This window comes from Lates calcarifer, linkage group LG13 (genome assembly GCF_001640805.2).
Source record: "Lates calcarifer isolate ASB-BC8 linkage group LG13, TLL_Latcal_v3, whole genome shotgun sequence".
Lineage (NCBI taxonomy): Eukaryota > Metazoa > Chordata > Actinopteri > Centropomidae > Lates > Lates calcarifer.
This window is the reverse complement of record NC_066845.1, coordinates 17,454,422-17,476,106: the sequence shown is the minus strand read 5'-3', so window position 1 is coordinate 17,476,106 and position 21,685 is coordinate 17,454,422. Positions and strand designations below refer to the sequence as shown.

The 21,685-nt window shown below is 43.2% G+C and overlaps 3 protein-coding genes across 12 annotated transcripts; 1 reads left to right on the top strand and 2 right to left on the bottom strand.

The window, feature by feature from the left end:
• Nucleotides 1–432: 432 nt before the first annotated feature.
• LOC108878344 (aspartate beta-hydroxylase domain-containing protein 2) lies at nucleotides 433–21,003 on the bottom strand. 9 transcript variants are annotated; one of them, XM_051074905.1, is made up of 5 exons: nucleotides 20,885–21,003; nucleotides 20,689–20,763; nucleotides 3,749–4,959; nucleotides 3,138–3,251; nucleotides 433–2,920 (listed from the first exon to the last, which is right to left on the bottom strand). In XM_051074905.1, the coding sequence occupies exons 3-5, from the start codon at nucleotides 4,611–4,613 to the stop codon at nucleotides 2,790–2,792; spliced, it is 1,110 nt and encodes a 369-aa protein (XP_050930862.1). In that variant the 5' UTR covers nucleotides 4,614–4,959; nucleotides 20,689–20,763; nucleotides 20,885–21,003; the 3' UTR covers nucleotides 433–2,789. The 9 variants fall into 9 exon arrangements, with proteins under 9 accessions (XP_050930862.1, XP_050930866.1, XP_050930861.1 ...); XM_051074909.1 differs by having other exon boundaries at nucleotides 20,693–20,763; XM_051074904.1 differs by lacking the exon at nucleotides 20,689–20,763 and adding an exon at nucleotides 6,142–6,216.
• LOC108878347 (aspartate beta-hydroxylase domain-containing protein 2) lies at nucleotides 3,282–20,838 on the bottom strand. 2 transcript variants are annotated; one of them, XM_051074910.1, is made up of 3 exons: nucleotides 20,689–20,838; nucleotides 18,254–19,497; nucleotides 3,282–3,692 (listed from the first exon to the last, which is right to left on the bottom strand). In XM_051074910.1, the coding sequence occupies exon 2, from the start codon at nucleotides 19,172–19,174 to the stop codon at nucleotides 18,281–18,283; it is 894 nt and encodes a 297-aa protein (XP_050930867.1). In that variant the 5' UTR covers nucleotides 19,175–19,497; nucleotides 20,689–20,838; the 3' UTR covers nucleotides 3,282–3,692; nucleotides 18,254–18,280. The 2 variants fall into 2 exon arrangements, with proteins under 2 accessions (XP_050930867.1, XP_018524470.1); XM_018668954.2 differs by lacking the exon at nucleotides 3,282–3,692 and having other exon boundaries at nucleotides 17,581–19,497.
• Nucleotides 8,675–17,038, top strand: LOC108878342 (glutathione hydrolase 5 proenzyme-like). Its single transcript, XM_018668946.2, has 12 exons — nucleotides 8,675–8,949; nucleotides 10,360–10,487; nucleotides 10,587–10,682; nucleotides 11,650–11,836; nucleotides 11,960–12,120; nucleotides 12,357–12,503; nucleotides 12,688–12,818; nucleotides 13,626–13,810; nucleotides 13,904–13,995; nucleotides 15,445–15,551; nucleotides 15,724–15,834; nucleotides 15,924–17,038. Exons 1-12 carry the CDS (start codon nucleotides 8,783–8,785, stop codon nucleotides 16,068–16,070), a joined length of 1,659 nt encoding a protein of 552 aa, XP_018524462.1. The 5' UTR covers nucleotides 8,675–8,782; the 3' UTR covers nucleotides 16,071–17,038.
• Nucleotides 21,004–21,685: the final 682 nt, after the last annotated feature.

Sequence of the window (21,685 nt, the reverse complement as noted above, 5' to 3'; positions counted from 1 at the left end):
ACCCATCAATACAGGTCATACATGTAGTGATGACACTACTGTTTTTATTTAACATGATATTATTGTTGCTTCAGCATTTTAGTGCTTCTGGCTTCATTTCCTCCAGTGGTGATACAGGTCTGATAGAAAACAGCTGCTGCGATAATGAGAAAACAGAGCAACAACAGCATCATTGCATGCCTACGCCTCCCTGTGCCACCGCTATAAAATTGCATCTGGCTGAAAAGAGGCAACACAATTTATTTTGTCCCCTCGCTTTATACTGTAAAGTGTATCATCAATACCAGAGCGGCATTTCTGCGGAAGACTTATTTTCTTCTGACATGGTTCACTCAGCAGAAGGTATTAGAATAAAACCACACAATGTGATGTCTATCTCTTGTGTCAGATCTGCGACATTAGTGTAAAAGTGACACTTCTGACAACAGCTGGTTAAATAAGATACTCGACCATTTATTAAATGTACAGAAATACTGTTCAAAATCCACACAAGAATGTGTTAAAGGACAGATCCTTAATCCAAATGTAAACAAAATGGTTGCCCCATCACATACTGTATATGTAAAGCAAATGCTTTGGGAATGACAGTTTTCATACTCTAAAGTGGATTAACGGCACTCTTGATTTGAAACCTAATCATGGACAGCTCAATGTGAGTGCCAGTGTCGTCCCATGTTGTAAACAGCTCATAAATGATCATACTTTTGTAAACATTAGAAATGAATAGATAATTCTCTTGAATTGCAGTGGACTAGTAAAGCTGCTGAAGATTAATTTTCACTACCTTTTAGACTGTGCACATATATCCATGAAGTGCTGCTGAAGAATTAAGGATTGTGGTTTTAATAATGGATACCATATGGAGCAGGAAAATTACAGTGATAAAATAAAAAAACATCACAGAACAACAGATAATACTTCATAAACATTTTACAGAATCTACAAATTGAATCTATCAAAATGACTTCATGGATGAGAACAGAGGATGAAATGCAGTCACTTTAGCTGTAAATCAAGACAACACAATAGTTATAGCATTGAAGACAATCATTTCAAAACATCTCAGACTGCTCAGTCATTTTTTTAACCTCAACCCTATGTACAGAAATACAAACCTGATATCAAATACAACCAAATTACAAGAGTTTAGTAAATTTACCAAAAACACTTCATCTCCAGTGTTACAGCACAGGCCCAACTCACACGATTTGACCTAAAAATGTGCTTCTCTAACCATGTCTTGTGAAAGCAGGACTGATTTTCAAAGGGGAGCACGATAAACTACCACACCAGCAGGAGTCATGACAGAGACATTAGCTGCGTCTGTAAACATTCATGTCATGATTGACATTGGGCCTCAGTTATCAAACCACATATGGATGAATCTATTACGATAAACACAAGAACATTTCATTGTTACTATTACAACGCTGTCATAGCACTGTCTGCAATGTATTTAGTTTATTTATCTATAAACAGTTGCCAGTTTAGTCAGAGTGTCATAAAATCCTAACTGTGCAACCTGAGACTAACCAAGCTCAAAATTCAATTTAAAGATATATCCCACATCGGCTTATCTAATCATCCTGTATCATTCAGTGTGTTTATTAGAGCCTTTTCCACAGGAAACCAGCCAGTGTTCTAGCAGTGGTTCCTTAGCTTTAGCATTACTTTCACTGTGATTTTACATTCGTCATAATGGATGCTACAATCACTGACATTCTGCAAGCAGGAAAGAGTCCAGTCATTCATCAAAATTTGAACAGTCGAAGGTTTGTCGCACATTTGAAAGTGGGCATTTCTGAAATAAAAAAATGCACAAGAACACACTGACAGCCATGTCTTAGTTAGAGTCAACCCTTTAATTTGAAGTGGGACTGGATGTGTTGAGTAATATAAAAAATTGAATGATCAAATTTCTTAGCCCTTAGTGGAAATGCGTGTGGGTGTTTCAGTAAGTGTAAAAGAATCAGTAATATGTGTTAGATGTTAAGTGTAAAGTAATAGGTTATTGTGTTGTGTCTCTCCCAATGCCTGGGAAGAGTTTGAGGCCCATAAATGCTTACTCAATGACTCCAGTTCATGTATAGCAAATAGAATAGGTTGCCCTATGGACCTATTTGTGCTGTGAAGCATAACAGCAAGAGTGTGACACGTTATTGTTTGGCTCGCTAAGAGTCAGTTATCATAGCTGTGGCATAGCTGGAGTACTTTGCTCTCTATCAGTAAACTGTTGAATTGTTTCAAGCAACAACCAAAATAAAACTGATATGAGATGTGTGTAGAATCTTAGATAGATAGATTTTTCCTCCAGAATTGGCCCAAAGTTAAAGGAAATGAGAAACTGTGTATTTGGTGGAAATTGTTGGGCAAAAGTTTTACTGTTGAGTCAAATCATTCATCTGTGCGCACATTAACAGAACATTCAATGACTCAAAGTAAAATAGCAACATAACCTAAAATTTCACTATCATGGTATTAATACGCACTAATAAACTGGTTGCATGAACAACTGTGCGCCTGTTAAGTTTTGAAAAATGTAAGTAAGTACTTTTAAGGGTGGCTGTCTTTTACTATACAAGCAAAAACATGAACGTTTGATAAAAGAGGCCCAATGTTTAGTCATCTGCTAAGAAGAGTTATGAGAGTTACTGTAAGAGCCGGAGAATATGTACACAGTGAATGTGAGAGCTGGTCTGGAGGAGGAAAAAAAGAGTTGCTCCCCAATCCTACAGACACTTCCCTAAAGGCAATCTGTCTCTCGCCTGGACATGGTTTCTCACTCACACCTATTTCCCCTCCTTGTCCTCCAAACGGCCTGGAGTAAAAATGTAGTCCAAGGCTTGCCTCTCAGCAGCAGCCACGTTGGGGTGCCAGAGGTCCACCATGAAGACCACCCTGGGGCCATCCTCTGCGCCGCCTACAAACACAAACACACACATAGACAGAAACACAGTGGCAGAAAAATCAAGAAGCCCATTTTGTCACAGTTTTGAAATAAAACCCATGTATTTTAAAAAATCTCTCCATTTCCCTTAGTGATACTGGATTATACCCTTTTTAGGTCAATCCTCCTTCAAGGAATAAATAAAAAGGGACAGAGTGCGATATCAGACCCCATTTTAATCCCTTCTTACCCTCGTGAAAGGCCCTGTGGAGGAAGGAGTCGTCAAAAAGCAGACAGCTGCCCTCAGACCAGCACTGTGGCTCTCCACCAACTACAAGCTCACAGGACGGGGGCACTCTGAGACCTGCCAGAGAAAAAATAACATCCATGGGACTTTCTAAATACACAGCATTTTGAAACATTTTGTGTTGCTAACCGACCTCCCCAGCGACATATCCCACACAAAATGTTCTGTTCTTAAAGCATCCTGTATCATTATAGTATGTGGTTTTAAAGCATCCAACAAAAGATCCTGCCTACACAACAATAAATATCACTATTTATAGCCGTCTTGCAGAGTACAGATCAAAATAGAAACAAAGCTCAGGTGCAGTGAAAACGTAAAAAAAAAATTTTTAGCATAAGCCGCTAAGTTTCAGCCATGTGCCTCCATGACTCATGAGGATTCAGGATTTCAGTCTAAACACAACAGCAGCTGATTCACTGGGTCGTTCCTCTTCTCTGGTTAAATATGCTTATTATTTAAAATCATCTGCTGTTGTGTTGAGTTCAATACCCAATGAGCCTCACACATCACAAGGCTGAATCAGTTTCAGCTCGCTAAACAGCTCGCTCTCTTACCCAGGTGGCAGCGCAGTCTGACATTTGTTGGACCGTAATGCTCGGTGATCAGAGCTCCGGGCGTCAGCACAGAGAAGCAGGCGTTGCCGAACACATTGTTGGCGATGAAGGTGCGCAGCTGGCCCAGCACCCTCCACGCCCGTGGGCATCTCCTGACATTAAGAACCAGAGGGGTGCCTTGGTTGACCAGATAGTAGGTCCACCACTGCCCGCGAGGAGTGCTGTTGGCCTTCCACCCCGGTGGGAGGGAGGAGCCGCTGCGGGCAGGAGGCTGGTGGTAGATGCTCTCAAACTCAGCGAGGAGGGCGGGGAAACTCTGCTCCAGAAGCTCCACGTCGTGTCTCTGCACCTCCCTGGAGAAGAAAGGGGCTGATGGGAGGTCGGGGAGAAAGAAGACCTCCGGCCTCTGGATGGTTGGTCGGCTGTTAAGGTATCGGCCTTGATCGCGGACTCCTTTATGCACCCTGCCCATACCTGACCAGGTGTAGCGCTTGGCGTAATCCTGCAGGCTGTGATAAAGCCTCTGGTTCAGGCTTTCTCCAGCACTGGTGCAGCGGAAACACTCTGACGACTGGCAGAAAGCGAAGCCATTCTGCTCTTCCAGCATTGATCCGTGTTTCCCTTTCCCCCTGCCGCGACAGTCTGAACTCATGAAGCCCCCCACCACTCCTCCGATCCGGCCAGGCCCGGCCAGATACCTCCCACGCAGGGGGCTGGAACCATGCTCCCGGCCCACCCTGTAACAATACCACATAAACAGCAGCAGCACACACATGGCTATGGCAAATGCACAGATCTCACACTCCCTTATAGACTGCATCCCTCCAGCCACCATCTCCCTCACATTCTCTAGTGACCACTCCATCTCAGCCCGTTTCTAGATTGCTGAATCTAACAGGAAAAAATGTGCTGATGAAAGATTGGTTAACACGTCTTTTCCTGATTCTCTGGATTGTGATTGAAAGGGGCCTTAAACCACACACAGGGTGTCGGTGAGTCTAGTGTCAAGCAGCTCTTATCGCCCCCCCTGATGTAAACAGTCTGCTGATTTGATCTGACACAGTCGCTCTTCAGTCCTAACATTTCAGCACTCTGCAGCGAGGGGAGGTTTCTCCTTGCATGATGTCTGGCTGTGCGGTATTTGTGCTGCTCCCTCTCTCGTTCTCTCAGACAAATGCAGACAGACACCGCGCCTTAGGGTTATCTGTTCTCTGAAAAACAAAGACAGAAGGAGAGAAAGAGGGATGAGAGAAGTGGATGCCGTAACTGACACAAGGAGAGTGCTGAGATTAGTATTAATGCTCCAAACTCTGTTTAATGTTAATGTGTTTGCTCGCAGAATGAGTTCATCTGATGTGTTGGCTCAGAGAATGTGTTGGTCTGATGCAGGTACGGTTACACACACGCTTTGTGTCTGTGGAACAGAGTTTGACAGCAGATTCCCATCCTGTATGCACCACATGTAAAAACACACCTGCTGAAACTCACCCACACACTGTGGACTTCAAAATGACTGCACCCACACACACACACACACTTTGGAGACAATTTAGATTTCAGCTTTCCACACACACACACACACCGTGCTGCACTGTGTAAAACCATGAGTCATGGGCACATTGCTGCATTTAACACAAATCTCTCCCTTTTGTATTTTTTGGCGCACCATGCACACACACGCGCGCGCGCGCACGCTCGCGCACTAAACAGTGAATTATGTAAACGTAAACAGTGTTGATACCCACCCACATTTATAATTGGCATTCATAGGTTGCTCAGCAGGAGCTGCATAAATGGATCCTCGGGGGGAGGGAGGGGGCGAGCTGTAGTCTGTGTAATCGTATGCTACCTTAGTAAAAAAATGACTGGATTACATGAGTATGATTATATAATGATAATGGACCAGCAGCCAGAACGCGAGGAGTGCAATGCGTCAACCGTGATCAGAACTCCACGATGCGCCTTCACCAAAAATGGTCTGGTAATCCTGCTCCAATAGATCCTCCCCTACATCCTGTCTGACAGCATCAAGACGCCCCCACATCCCCCACACACACTCCCGCTGCGATTAGAACAGACTGACCATCAAACCCAACCATGAAGCCATAAAACACACTCACTCTCTCTCTCTCTCTCTCTCTCACACACACACACACACATGCACCATGACTTATTCCTCCAATACCGCACTGTTACAATGTAAACTGGCCACCAGAGCTGCTGCCACCAGGGCCAAGGTGCCATATAAACGGATGACCAAAAATACTGATGAGCTTTAGCGTTCAATAAGCCACGGTAAACAAGCAGATCGCGGTAACCGAGCTCGTGTTTCCTTTGTCTGGAGCTACGTGGATGTTTGGTGCGTTGGTTCGTGCCCAAGTTTGCGTCCATACCTACTCAACATTCATGACTGTGGCCAGTGGAGACGAGAGGCGCACAGGTGTTTCTCCAGGCGAAGCTGCGCACCACTGCAGTGCACAAGGTAGACGGATATCACTTGCCAACATTATAGGAAAATGCACAAAAGAAGTCCTAAGTGGAACCGACACCCATCGTGCGCTGGGAAAAAAGACACGAAAGCTGTCCTACCGACGGTCTGACTCCCTGTCTGCCTGTCTGGGCTGGACAGCAGCGTCGGATAGGCTTCAGATAATATTGTTGTAAATACTCAAGCGCCACCAGGGGAAGCCACCCAGCGTCAAGCGAACAGAGGAATGGCGACAATATTTCCGGTCGCACCTTTCAAAATAAACGTCTCGGTGACGCTGGTGTTGCAATCAATCAGCAAAAAATCAGAGGAAGTGCCAGAACTCAAAGCCCCTCCTGTCTCCATACAAAGCTAAGGTGCAACAACTTCCGGTTAAAAGTCAGTTCATTTTAACACAGTAAGTCTCATTAGCATCAAAAGAAGTTCTTTGGCAATCTAATATCACCTCCATGCCACTGGGGGTCTCGCAAAAGACTGATTGTTAAAAATAGAATGATCAAAATCAAACCAAATCTCTGGTACGACTTCATCTTAGCATCTGAATCCTACAGTTCCCATAATGCAACTCAACAGCATCTTCTATTAAACTGTCACTGCCATATAAAATGCCAACCCTGGTGGTGTCATCAGGATTATTTTGTCAGACTGTCAGCTCCCTCCACTGCCACAGAGGATGCTTTACAACTGTTTTCACAGGCTGAGTGGTGCTCTCACTGACAGGTAAACTGACCAGTGTGAAACTGGTGGAGTATCCCTGTAGGTGTATTACCAATAGCACCATTTTTTTAGTAACTATGTCAATGGAACAATGTTTCTGACACAAATTTGTTTGTGTTTGTACCTGCTAATTGTTTTTAGATTACTAAGGATTAACCTCTAACTTTACCTGACCAGGTAAAGCCTAAGTTCAAAGTAAAAAGTCAACAGAAGTCAGCACACAGTGCTTCCATCCTCTCAAATGTAAGGATATTGTCTTTGTCAAACATGATATCAAGGTGAATCATTTTGGGTTTGGACTGATGATAGAAGAATCCATCAACATGTTAACTTGAGCTCTGAGTATTTTTCACTCTCTTTAACAATTTAAAGATAACACAACTCATCGTTTGTCTGTATGGCAGATTAACTGACAATGAGAATAATCGTTAGCTGCAGCACTACTGACTCAAAACTGTGGTCTACTCTTTTACTTTGAAGGCGACATTACCTTATATCCGGTATTGCTCTAGTTATCTTGCGTTGACTTGACTAGGCTGAAAATCTCCTTCCGTATGTCTTACGGCTCGCCCATCGACCACTGTTTGATACAACTGCAGACAGCATTTCCCAAGATGCATTGCAGCTTTCCAGGATTTCACCCGCAGCACTCCGAAAGCAGCAGTTTGATGGTGATAGTTTGTGACAGAATACAGCAACATGGTCAACACCTTTTCCTAGAAGGGTCCAAGTGCAGACCGCGCTCCTGTGGACTCCAGACTCATCCCATTGGCTCCCAGACATGTTTTCTTCCCCTTTATTAGACTAAAGTCTGCGGTTGGACCCTCTTTGCTTTATCTGGAGAGTGAAAACTCATAGAACAAGCACAACAACACTAGCATTGATGATCAGTCTGACATGCCCTGACTGGTCTGTGAGGAGGACTAACTGTTTTTGTATGTGTTCAGCGCCAGTAAAGTTAACCCTCTGTAAAAACACAGCGTATGGAGCAAACTTGTTTTTCACTGATCAAGCTGGTCAGTTTACAAGTAACCACAGCTGCGGCAAACTTCCTTATCACCGCATAAATAAGAAATTGAATGAGTTTTTAAAAAGTAGCTCAATAATTTGCATAAAAAATAAAGCAGCTTGTTACTGCATAACTTCTCTGTTACAAGAAGCTGATTTTACCTGAGTAATTCGCAGCTTTACTGAAAAAAATCCCCTCAAATATGAAACCTGAAATTATGTTTTTTTTTTTTTTTTTTTTTTTTTTTTTAAAGCTTTCCCAAGCCAACTTACCCAGACAATTCAGTTGGGTACACGGCTGGTTCACACTCCTGACAACATTAATAATTTATTTTTTGTTTGCATTTGACAGTGAAGTCAAAGACCTGGCACTGTTTGGGGAAGTGATAAACACGAACACGATAAACACTAACAGTAAAGGTGGGGGCTACCGTTTTGTTTTCATTGAGCGTCTGCACACCTGCCATCTATTACCTGTGTTAGGTTCAACAGCAGGACACTTAGGACTCACACAAGTACAACACTACACACAGTTATAATAACCACGCATCGGTGCGCAACAAGTCCACACTTTCGCCTTTGACCAACGGTGCATGTGCTGAGGGTAAAATTCCTCAGGCATAACTCTGCAAATGTGCTATAGGTTTCTTCCCCTCTTCTAATGCGCAGGGTGGAGCCAGGCTGCCCAGTGCACGCCCCCCTTTCTAATGAGACAACTGGGCTCCCAGTCTGTCACTTACTTAGTGGAGTTGTAATATTTCAGAGGTAAAAGTGAGATGAGCCATTAATGATCCCCGAGGGCTCACCTGTCAGAATCATCCATGGCGAGGTCAAAGGCGAGGGTGTACACTTGTTGCGCGCTGATACTGCTCTGCGTGATCGCTGCAATTGTGTGTATTGTTGTACTTGTGAGACGCAAATGTCCAGCTGATACTTTCTCAAGTGCTGCAGTGGCCGCAGACTCTGGGAAATGCTCAGAGATTGGACGGTGAGTGACATTTTTCTTCTGGCTACTCAGATAGTTACATTTGCTTTGGATGGCTGTGAATTACGCGCGCATTACACACGACAGATACTCAAATTTGAAGCAGCCAAATTTTGCACTTAAACTTTTTTAGATCAATTTTACCTACAAATTCAAAACGCAGTAAATGTTCTGTTTATACGGCTTCTCTGCACTTACAAAACTATTAGAAGATACAGCTTAAATTGTAACATGCTTCATTTACTAGTTTAAACCCTTTTTTAACACGGAACCAACATGGCGTGAACAAGGAAACGGGATGTACTTCACTGAACATCAGGCTATGCAAAAAGTAAACACGCCATTTCATATCTGGCGGGTACATGCAGCCTATCTAAATAAATACGGGAATGTGTGATATCTTGTAGGGCACATGTGTCAGCTCAAGGCCCTCGGGCCACATCCGGCCCGGCGTGCAATTACATCCGGCCCGCGAGATCATTTTATATTATTGTTATTAACGGCCCGGCGATATGAAGCACTGATAACACAATAAACTACCGATCCCATAATGCAGCGCTTCAGTTGCCTTGCCAAACGCTTCCCGCGTCAATCAAGTGCGCAATCAAATGCGCACTTTGCTTATTAACTGAGCGCACTGAGCACTGAGTTCGCACGGCGCTTTGGTGACTTTGAAGCACAAAAAAAGAATTTCGAGTTGCTTCGCAACGCATTTGCTGTGGAAACTGCACCTGTGCAGATTCAGATGGAGCGGTTTGAGCTGCAGTGTAATGGGACACTAAAGGCAAAGTACGACACTGCAGGGCCCGCACAGTTTATTCACTCCATTCTCGCAGCAATGCCCCAGCTCCGTCTACATGCGGCTCGAACCTTGTGCGTTTGGTAGTACATATCTGTGTGAGAAGCTCTTCTCAGCGATGAAGACTAACAAAACAGCACACACTGATAAGCACCTGCAGTCCATCCTGAGAATCTCCACAACACAGGACCTCACACCAAACATAAAAGAACTTGTTGCCAAAAAAAGATGCCAAGCATCCAGCTCTAATAAAATGACATAAAAGCAAAGAAATTCAAAAGTTTTGATTTGTTATTTTAACGTTTACTTAAAGCACAAGCACTGTCACATTTTTTAAATTTATTTTTTCAGGTGTTTTTTGCAGCATGTTCATATTTCTAACTTGTATAATTTTGACAGGATATATTTTCATGGAGAGCAAAATATTTTAAGTTATTTAAAGTTTAAGTTTATTTATTCCGGAATAATATTCCTGTCTGTTTTTATTCATATTTATGTTCAAAAACATTTAGTTTTAGTGTGTTCCATAAATGTTTATCCTGTTCGGCCCGCGACCTAAACTGTGTTTTGAATTTTGGCTCCCTGTGCAATTGAGTTTGACACCCCTGTTGTAGGGATATCCTTCGGAGAGGGGGCTCAGCGGTAGATGGCGCCATTGCTGCGCTCCTGTGCACCTCGGTCATAAATCCACAGAGTATGGGCATCGGAGGGGGTTCCATATTCACAGTGATGGACAGCTCTGGTAGCAGACACATTTCATTCCTCCTTCTAATGCTGAAAGAACTAATGACTGTCCTACTGTGGTGGCAAAGTTAATTGATATTATCTCCTCTTTTCAAAGGTAAAGTGAAAATCATCAACTCCAGAGAGACTGTGCCAAGGAACTTTAAACCTGACCTGCTGAACTCATGTCCCGAGCCCTTCAAGATGGTGTTTGGTACTGCTCTGTCATAAAGACATTTATCACTTTTCTTTTGCTGATTTCTTCCTGGGCCCTGCTTGTATTCTTACTGTGGCTGTTGTGGTAGATTTTAGGTCAGTGGGTTACTTGGCTCCTGTGAGATCTGGAGCAGGAGCAGGGACAAACACAAATGTTTTTGCTGTCATTATCACACTCCTTCCTTTTGAAGAAGCTGCATGGTTCACATTTGGAGAATGGCATTTACCACATAAGTTGATAGATTTATGTCAGGTCTAGGCCTGAAGATACCAACAGTCCTTTCTTGGACATGCAAATATCCAAGACAGGAACACACGCACACACACAGGAACAGCAGCTCTCATAGCTATTAATCTTGTTGCAACATGTACTGTACATGTACTTCTAAGCCTATAAGTAGACAGGGAGGTATGATCTGTAACTGATATAATGAAGACATCAGTGGACAGGAAAAAAATAAAGTACATCAGTCCAATAAAAACTGAAAACAACATGGTCTTTACCTCTCTACCCACTACACCTGTGTAGCTGCCTTCTCATTAACGGTGTCCAGGCCTTTGCTCTGAGGGTCCTGATCAGTGGACCTCAGTATCCTCTTCTTTTTCTTAACTGATTGTATTTGTTGTAATTGTTTGAATTATTATTACAACTATCATACATTCTTCTTCTTCTCATTGTTATTATACCTTTTCATTAAACATTGTTCTTCTTATTGTTATGATGATTGTTACTATTGTTATATTTATTGGAGACAATGTTTTTTTTTCTAAATTTTAAATCTTAATCTTTAAAGTAACCAGTAACTTTAGCTGTTACATCAATATAGTGGAGTAAGGATTATAATATTGTTTCCTGAAATGTAGTAGAAGTAAAAAGTAGTAGTATCTGAAAATTGAGAAAAACAGAACTTGATGAAATGTATGTGGGAAACTTCGACCACTGACCTACCTGTCTATCCATCCAGGCAGCCAGTGGATTGGGGTCCCTGGAGAAATTCGAGGTTATGAAGAGGCACACAGGCTTTACGGGAAGTTGCCGTGGGCCTCCCTCTTCCAGCCGGCCATCCAACTGGCCAGAGAGGGGTTTCCTATTCCTCCAGTTCAAGGTCGCAACATTCTGCGCATTGATACAAACGAGACCAAGGCACTACGGTATGAAAGACAGCCACAGAAACACTACACTAAAAATATTGCGAGCAAAATAAATAGATAAATAAATAAATAAACATTTCACTTTCCCACATTTGAGTGATATTTTCTCTTATTGTCCTTTAGGAAGTTATATTCTGATAAAGATGGGAACTTGCTGAAGACTGGTGACATAGTGAAGTTTGAGAAACTAGCTGACACTTTTGAGATGATCGCAAATCAGGGAGCAGACGCCTTCTACAAAGGACGAATAGCAGAGGATTTAATCCATGACATACAGGAGGCAGGTATTGTGAGACAGGTTTCATCATACTCTCCTTTCCAGCTATGTTTCTATCTCTGCCTGGCACAATGATCTAATTACAAATGAACAAATCAATTGGGTCTGTGAACCACTGCAGTGATCACTCACAGACTGCAGGGTGAGCTGCCTGGATCCATTGAAAGTCTTGATTATGTGGAGCTCAGATGCATTTTCTTCAGTTTCACTCAGCAAACCATTTGTTTCACTGTTTTTGCACAGAGGGAACGCTCACACTGGAGGACTTGGCATCGTATAACGCTACGGTGACTGATGCGTGGGATTTTCATTTGGGAGAGTACCAGATGTACATACCTCCACCCCCCGCAGGCGGCATTATCCTCAGCCTCATCCTTAACATCTTGAAAGGTTCCTTCTGCACTCAGATCAAGTCAAATTCATGCTTTTATTGGTCTTTGCATTTACAAGTTGTATACTGAGTGGTGGTGTGAGTGTGAGTTTCAGGATCCAGACCAGTCTTAACAAACCAGTTAAACCAGTTAAACAAACAAGCAGACAAACAAAACAAAGCCAATGTTGTTTTCATTTACAGGATATGGCCTGAAATCAGAATCTCTGACAGGTCAGCAAAAGATTCTGGCTTATCACCGCTATGCTGAAGCTTTTAAGTTTGTCAGTGGATTGAAGAAACACATCCGGGATCCAAACTTCAGCTCAGACAAAGTAAGAATCACAAGCTGCTCCTGTGAACATTTGTTCACAACATATTTATACATGCTATTGCTCTATACATCACAGTTACTTTAAGGTGGTTAAATTGATCTATAGCTTATAATCAGTGGTGGAAGACGTACTTAGATTCTTTACTTAAGTAAAAGTACTCTATTGTAAAAGTCCTGCTTTCAAAGTTTTATTGAAGTACATAAGTCTTTTCAGCAAAATGAATTTAACTTGCAGACTAGCTGTGGCTGGCTCTTGAGTAAATGCATTCAGTTATTTCCACCATTGCTAACAACAGTCAAAGAACTATTCAGCGTTTAATCCTCAGTCCCAGTGAAGCCAGCCTTCCTGAAGTGAAGCTGACTGGTGTACCTCAGTGTCAGTCTCATATAGACAGTCCTCATGAGCAAAATGAGCTAACACACTTGGTTGTAATCCCCACCCACTCCTGTTATGGTGATCCAAGAAATACATCATATAAGGTTGTGTTGACCTCTAAAGACAGTAGAGGGAACTTTGAGTGGTCACTTGTTGTTTTTTTAGTTTTTGCGTGTGTCATGACTTAGTTATGGTGCTGTTTTAAACCCATAGTTACATACAAAGCCTCACAGATTGCTCTGGTTAGTTGGACTACTGTTCTGTTCTCTTATTAATCCTATAGGCTGATTATTCTGAAAAAGAACAGATACAATATTTGAAACAAATAATAGAGTTAGAGAAGCAGAGAATCAGTACAAAAACTGGGATTCACAGGGTTAAAAATGAACAGAAACATGAAAAGTGTTTTTAAATGCTCTGTACTTCTCGCAGATGGTGAGGAAATTCATAGAGGACAGCTTCGCCGACCACATACGGAGCTTAATCAGCAGCGACAAGGCTCGTGATCCCCAGCACTACAACATCTCCTCATATCTGGAGAGCATGGGCACCTCACACGTGTCTGTGCTGGCCGAGGACGGATCCGCCGTGTCTGTCACCAGCACCATCAACCACATGTCAGTGTCTGAAAAGTGTTGATTCACAGTGAGAAACCAGCCATCTGATACTGTTGGTCACCATCCAGTTCATTTAATGTATTTTCTTCACAGATTTGGCTCCGGGGTTTTCTCTCCGAGGACTGGAGTCATCCTCAACAACGAGCTGTGTGACTTCTGTGGAAGAGTCGATGACATCTATCCGGGTAATCAGATCAACATGACTTTCTGTTTCTGTCCTTCCGTTTTCTTTTTCCTTGTTTAACCAGGGTTACTGAGGCTGTCGCTCTCATTCCTGTTGGGTCCTGCAAAGTTATCCCATGAGCATCAGAGTTAGAGTTAAAAGTCAAGATTAGATGTTCTGCTCCTGGAGGGGAGAGAACCTGTTTTACTGTATCTGATACCCCAGAATTTACAATATACACTCCTGATCAAAATTTTAAGACCAGTTGAAAAATTGCAAGAATTCACATTTTGCACTGTTGGATCTTAAGAAGGTTCTAAGTAGTGCTTCAAAATGCAAAAAGAAGAAATGGGAGTGAGACAAGAAAAAATTTTGAGTAAGCAATTTATTGCAAACAACCATTAAACTGAAATAGGCTGTTCATCAGCTGATCAAATCTAATTTTATGAGATTTGCCTCTAAACTTTATTTTGAGGTTTATTGTAATCTGATTGGGATCTTAGGGACCCCTGCTGTAAAACATGGTTAAAAACAATGGGTCTTTATGTTTCTCTGTATCTGTGATTAGTGGTGAAAGTACTTCTCCAAAATCCTAAATAAATCTATTTGGACGTCTGTAGATGTCCAACAAGGGGTTAAACCACTCTGTCTTACATTGTGTAACATCACAATGCAAGGTAACATTCTGTACATTTTGAAAAACATAAGGAACATAAGTGCTCCTGAAAAGCTCGTACAATGTGGAACATTTCCTTCCTTAGAGTAATAACAATGCTTAATGGTCATTTATGTATCTTGTATTTTATTTTGGATCTTAACAATAGGTCAAAAGAGTAAGAGTGGTTGATTCTGTACATGCACTAGTGGTGTCTGTGCTACCAGCTGCTTGTTATGCCTCCGCACCAGTGACAGCTGGTGACCAGAGCCATAACAAGCCGTCTGTCCGTCCCATCCATGTGAAAGTCATAACTCAGGAGTGCCTCCAGGGATTTTTTTCAAATTTGGTATAAAGATGAACTGATTAGATTTTGTGGTGAACTAAGTTTTGGCCTCTTGAATGTAATATCACAAGGCTGCTGAATTTCTTTAAATTTTGCACAAACATTCACTTGGACTCCAGGATGAGCTGATTAGAATATAGCGGTCAAAGGTCACACTCAATCTACGTTAATATAGAAAGACAATTCTGATAAAATAAATAGTATTAGCAGTCTAGTCTTGATTTTCATTTGTTCATGATATTTATAGAGAGGATGAAACATCCACGTAGCCCTGGTATTCACTGCTGTCAGATGTCAGCTGTTGAACAAAGGTAAAATCACATGCGAGGGTTGAATAAATGCCCTTCACCCTCGCTCAAAGGCGCCCTCCTGATTGCATTTCTAATCATTTTGTTCTTGTTCTCCTCACATTGATGAGTCTGAACTGTAGCCGTCTGTCCTGTCAGTCAAGGCTTTTGTTGTGCTCGCAGGGGAGCAGCCCCCCTCATCCATGGCCCCCGCTGTGCTGAAGTCTCAGTCGAAGATGCTGGTGATTGGATCGAGTGGTGGGGATATGATCACGACTGGGATCGCCTCGGTACGTGTCCATGGCAATCACACTAAGTGCCATTAAGATAAATTGCTGCACACTAATGCCACTCACTGTTGTCATAGCAAGAGCTGTCTTCACAAGTGTCTTCATAATCCATTCTCTAATCATCACTTTCCCATCTGGCAGATTACAATGTATTGTTCTGCTTCTTTTCTAGACACTCATGAACCATCTTTGGTTTGGAAAGAGTCTTAAGGACGCGATCGATACTCCTGTTATTTATGTTGACTCTCAAAATACACTGAAGTTTGAATGCAACTTTGACAAGGTAACACGTTGAATGAATTTATTTGTTACAGTACCACATCATGCTGGTTTGTTGTTGTACCTCAGTCCCCTCTCCTCTTCTCCCTTCAGAATGTAATTGCGGCTCTTAAATATATGAGACACAATCGAACTGCAGCAGAAGATTTCTACAACGTGGTCAATGCTGTAGAGAAGGAGGACGGTTGTATCTGTGCAGTGTCTGATGCCAGGAAAGAGGGCCAGGCGTCTGGTTACTGAGACTCAGAGTTGGTCACACTGGTTGTGCAGGATGACCTGAAGGTTACAGAATGAAACTGTTTATTCAGTTGATGTTTGCCATGGGTCCTAATTTAAAGTATCACTCAGTATCAAGGGGGCACTGTCAGTCTTTTTGAAGACACAGACACAGATGCAGCAGCAACAGATTTCCACATGTGCTCTGTTGATAATTTGAGATACTTCCAGGGGTAAGATGATATTCAAAGTCAGAGATACAATACAATACATAATGAAATGATGATGTTTTGTCAGTCTAGAGTATAACTATATAATGTAGGATTTAATAACACCAGCATTTAGTTTTTTGGCAAAAATGGCAAGCAGATAAAGACTGGCCAGATTTGGTGTTGCTGAGGTTTGAATGACGGTTTGAGTGTTTATTTGAGTTATTTACTGGGACTGAGACTATACTTGAAATTACTGAAAACTAAGGGACACCAGAATCAAAAGATGGTAAATAAGTATTAAGTAATAATGTGGACTGTACTTAAAAACTACATGTTGTATATGTTGTATCTATTAATTTTTTTCTTTAGATGAAATTAATTACATAACTAATAATGCTTTGAGAAGATATTGAATAAGTTTTGCTATTATTATTATTTTGCCTCTTACAGTCAGTGTATGTTAAATATGTTGGTAGGATGAGGGTTAACCTGAGGTCACTGCTATTGAAATCAGCTCTGTAAATCCATTCCTTTGTGCCATAATGTATTCTGAACAGTCTGCGTGATTTCTCTGTGCAGTTTTTCATAAATTATTTTTCATTTCTGTGCTAGAGCATATTGCAGCTGGGGCAAGATAATCAGATCAAGTAGTGACTCACACAAACAGGAGAGCAGTTTCAGAGAAAGTTTGTGAGGAAATATGATGCACTTTCCTTGTGTGTAAAAAGGCCTGCGTGAGCCATTTTTTCAATTCACACAAATAAAGCAAATAGTTTTGTTGTTGTTGTTTTTTTCTCAAAATCCAGACAAATAGATCAATCCTGAAAGGAAAAGGTCAGATAATAAGATCCTGGTGATTTTCAGGGTGGGCTCTGCTGCCCTGTCACATGGTATTTGGACCTCGGGGGGTGTGACAGTCACACTGTGCCCTGACCTTATAGGAGCCACCTGTTGCAAATGCCACATTACCATGTCTGGCAGCAGGAACAAAAGGTTGCCAGGAGAGGATCATGGGTAGGGCCTCATGCGATGACCACACTGCCTTTCCCTGGTAAACGTTTGCAGCTCAGGCGTTTTCCCTGACAGCACACGGCAACACAGATGATCTGCTGGCTCGGAAACAAGTGCAGCACTCCAACAGCCGATCCCAAACAGCACAGTCCGAGCTGATTGCTTTTATTGCCCCATTTGGAGACTAATCTGCATAAATAAATCCTCTGTTTCTGTGAGCAGCTGCAGGTTCTGCTCCTGACCCAGATGTTGTAACCATTCAATACTCTCTTTTTTTATGTGGAGATCTTCAAAAAACAAAAACAAACCACTTCTCAGTTTGGATTGGTTCTTTTATTGGCAGTCAGTGTTTGGCATGAGACAATTACACATAGGCTACAACAAGGACGAGTTTGACGTTGACACACGAAACGAAAACTACAAACCAAGAGCACAGTGCTCTCCATTATTCAGATTAAACATTCAACATTAAAGGTGTCCGCTCTGATTGTAAGTTACATTTACTGAACTATTTTTATGGAGAAACTGAAATATAAAAAGAATAGTGTCTTAAAGTGCATTGCAGTGTTTCGGTCAGTCTAACTTAATCATGTGCTACTGTAGACGGACTATAACCAATAAATAACAGTCATAGCTGTGTCTCAGAACAAACACATGGCCACTGAATTTCAATAAATGGAAATGGCGACATATTTTTAGAGACAAACGGCAGTAGGAAGGGCAGTTTGGGCACGGCACAGACTCAGTGGTCCATATTAACGGGAGGATTAAAGGATCTTAGAATTATTCCCCTATCTGTGACTTGGGAACAAGACCCTGGTTTTATGTTGTGTTTCCTGTGTTGTATAAAGGAGGGGTGACTGGGCCGGCTTGGAGCGGAAAGCTGATACAGAGTCTCCAGCATGGGGATTTACAACAGGAATGCTTATTATGCTTATTATTTAAAATCATCTGCTGTTGTGTTGAGTTCAATACCCAATAAACCTCACACATCACAAGGCTGAATCAGTTTCAGCTCGTTAAACAGCTCGCTCTCTTACCCAGGTGGCAGCGCAGTCTGACATTTGTTGGACCGTAATGGTCTGTGATCAGAGCTCCGGGCGTCAGCACAGAGAAGCAGGCGTTGCTGAACACGTTGTTGGCGATGAAGGTGCGCAGCTGGCCCAGCACCCTCCACGCCCGTGGGCATCTCCTGACTTTAAGAACCAGAGGGGTGCCTTGGTTGACTAGATAGTAGGTCCACCACTGCCCGCGAGGAGTGCTGTTGGCCTTCCACCCCGTTGGGTGGGAGGAGCCGCTGCGGGCAGGAGGCTGGTGGTAGATGCTCTCAAACTCAGCGAGGAGGGCGGGGAAACTCTGCTCCAGAAGCTCCACGTCGTGTCTCTGCACCTCCCTGGAGAAGAAAGGGGCTGATGGGAGGTCGGGGAGAAAGAAGACCTCCGGCCTCTGGATGGTTGGTCGGCTGTTAAGGTATCGGCCTTGATCGCGGACTCCTTTATGCACCCTGCCCATACCTGACCAGGTGTAGCGCTTGGCGTAATCCTGCAGGCTGTGATAGAGCCTCTGGTTCAGGCTTTCTCCAGCACTGGTGCAGCGGAAACACTCTGACGACTGGCAGAAAGCGAAGCCATTCTGCTCTTCCAGCATTGATCCGTGTTTCCCTTTCCCCCTGCCGCGACAGTCTGAACTCATGAAGCCCCCCACCACTCCTCCGATCCGGCCAGGCCCGGCCAGATACCTCCCACGCAGGGGGCTGGAACCATGCTCCCAGCCCACCCTGTAACAATACCACATAAACAGCAGCAGCACACACATGGCTATGGCAAATGCACAGATCTCACACTCCCTTATAGACTGCATCCCTCCAGCCACCATCTCCCTCACATTCTCTAGTGACCACTCCATCTCAGCCTGTTTCTAGATTGCTGAATCTAACAGGAAAAAATGTGCTGATGAAAGATTGGTTAACACATCTTTTCCTGATTCTCTGGATTGTGATTGAAAGGGGCCTTAAACCACACACAGGGTGTCGGTGAGTCTAGTGTCAAGCAGCTCTTATCGCCCCCCCTGATGTAAACAGTCGCTCTTCAGTCCTAACATTTCAGCACTCTGCAGCGAGGGGAGGTTTCTCCTTGCATGATGTCTGGCTGTGCGGTATTTGTGCTGCTCCCTCTCTCGTTCTCTCAGACAAATGCAGACAGACACCGCGCCTTAGGGTTATCTGTTCTCTGAAAAACAAAGACAGAAGGAGAGAAAGAGGGATGAGAGGAGAAGTGGATGCCGTAACTGACACAAGGAGAGTGCTGAGATTAGTATTAATGCTCCAAACTCTGTTTAATGTTAATGTGTTTGCTCGCAGAATGAGTTCATCTGATGTGTTGGCTCAGAGAATGTGTTGGTCTGATGCAGGTACGGTTACACACACGCTTTGTGTCTGTGGAACAGAGTTTGACAGCAGATTCCCATCCTGTATGCACCACATGTAAAAACACACCTGCTGAAACTCACCCACACACTGTGGACTTCAAAATGACTGCACCCACACACACACACACACACACACACTTTGGAGACAATTTAGATTTCAGCTTTCCACACACACACACACACACCGTGCTGCACTGTGTAAAACCATGAGTCATGGGCACATTGCTGCATTTAACACAAATCTCTCCCTTTTGTATTTTTTGGCGCACCATGCACACACACGCGCGCGCGCGCACGCTCGCGCACTAAACAGTGAATTATGTAAACGTAAACAGTGTTGATACCCACCCACATTTATAATTGGCATTCATAGGTTGCTCAGCAGGAGCTGCATAAATGGATCCTCGGGGGGAGGGAGGGGGCGAGCTGTAGTCTGTGTAATCGTATGCTACCTTAGTAAAAAAATGACTGGATTACATGAGTATGATTATATAATGATAATGGACCAGCAGCCAGAACGCGAGGAGTGCAATGCGTCAACCGTGATCAGAACTCCACGATGCGCCTTCACCAAAAATGGTCTGGTAATCCTGCTCCAATAGATCCTCCCCTACATCCTGTCTGACAGCATCAAGACGCCCCCACATCCCCCACACACACTCCCGCTGCGATTAGAACAGACTGACCATCAAACCCAACCATGAAGCCATAAAACACACTCACTCTCTCTCTCTCTCTCTCACACACACACACACACATGCACCATGACTTATTCCTCCAATACCGCACTGTTACAATGTAAACTGGCCACCAGAGCTGCTGCCACCAGGGCCAAGGTGCCATATAAACGGATGACCAAAAATACTGATGAGCTTTAGCGTTCAATAAGCCACGGTAAACAAGCAGATCGCGGTAACCGAGCTCGTGTTTCCTTTGTCTGGAGCTACGTGGATGTTTGGTGCGTTGGTTCGTGCCCAAGTTTGCGTCCATACCTACTCAACATTCATGACTGTGGCCAGTGGAGACGAGAGGCGCACAGGTGTTTCTCCAGGCGAAGCTGCGCACCACTGCAGTGCACAAGGTAGACGGATATCACTTGCCAACATTATAGGAAAATGCACAAAAGAAGTCCTAAGTGGAACCGACACCCATCGTGCGCTGGGAAAAAAGACACGAAAGCTGTCCTACCGACGGTCTGACTCCCTGTCTGCCTGTCTGGGCTGGACAGCAGCGTCGGATAGGCTTCAGATAATATTGTTGTAAATACTCAAGCGCCACCAGGGGAAGCCACCCAGCGTCAAGCGAACAGAGGAATGGCGACAATATTTCCGGTCGCACCTTTCAAAATAAACGTCTCGGTGACGCTGGTGTTGCAATCAATCAGCAAAAAATCAGAGGAAGTGCCAGAACTCAAAGCCCCTCCTGTCTCCATACAAAGCTAAGGTGCAACAACTTCCGGTTAAAAGTCAGTTCATTTTAACACAGTAAGTCTCATTAGCATCAAAAGAAGTTCTTTGGCAATCTAATATCACCTCCATGCCACTGGGGGTCTCGCAAAAGACTGATTGTTAAAAATAGAATGATCAAAATCAAACCAAATCTCTGGTACGACTTCATCTTAGCATCTGAATCCTACAGTTCCCATAATGCAACTCAACAGCATCTTCTATTAAACTGTCACTGCCATATAAAATGCCAACCCTGGTGGTGTCATCAGGATTATTTTGTCAGACTGTCAGCTCCCTCCACTGCCACAGAGGATGCTTTACAACTGTTTTCACAGGCTGAGTGGTGCTCTCACTGACAGGTAAACTGACCAGTGTGAAACTGGTGGAGTATCCCTGTAGGTGTATTACCAATAGCACCATTTTTTTAGTAACTATGTCAATGGAACAATGTTTCTGACACAAATTTGTTTGTGTTTGTACCTGCTAATTGTTTTTAGATTACTAAGGATTAACCTCTAACTTTACCTGACCAGGTAAAGCC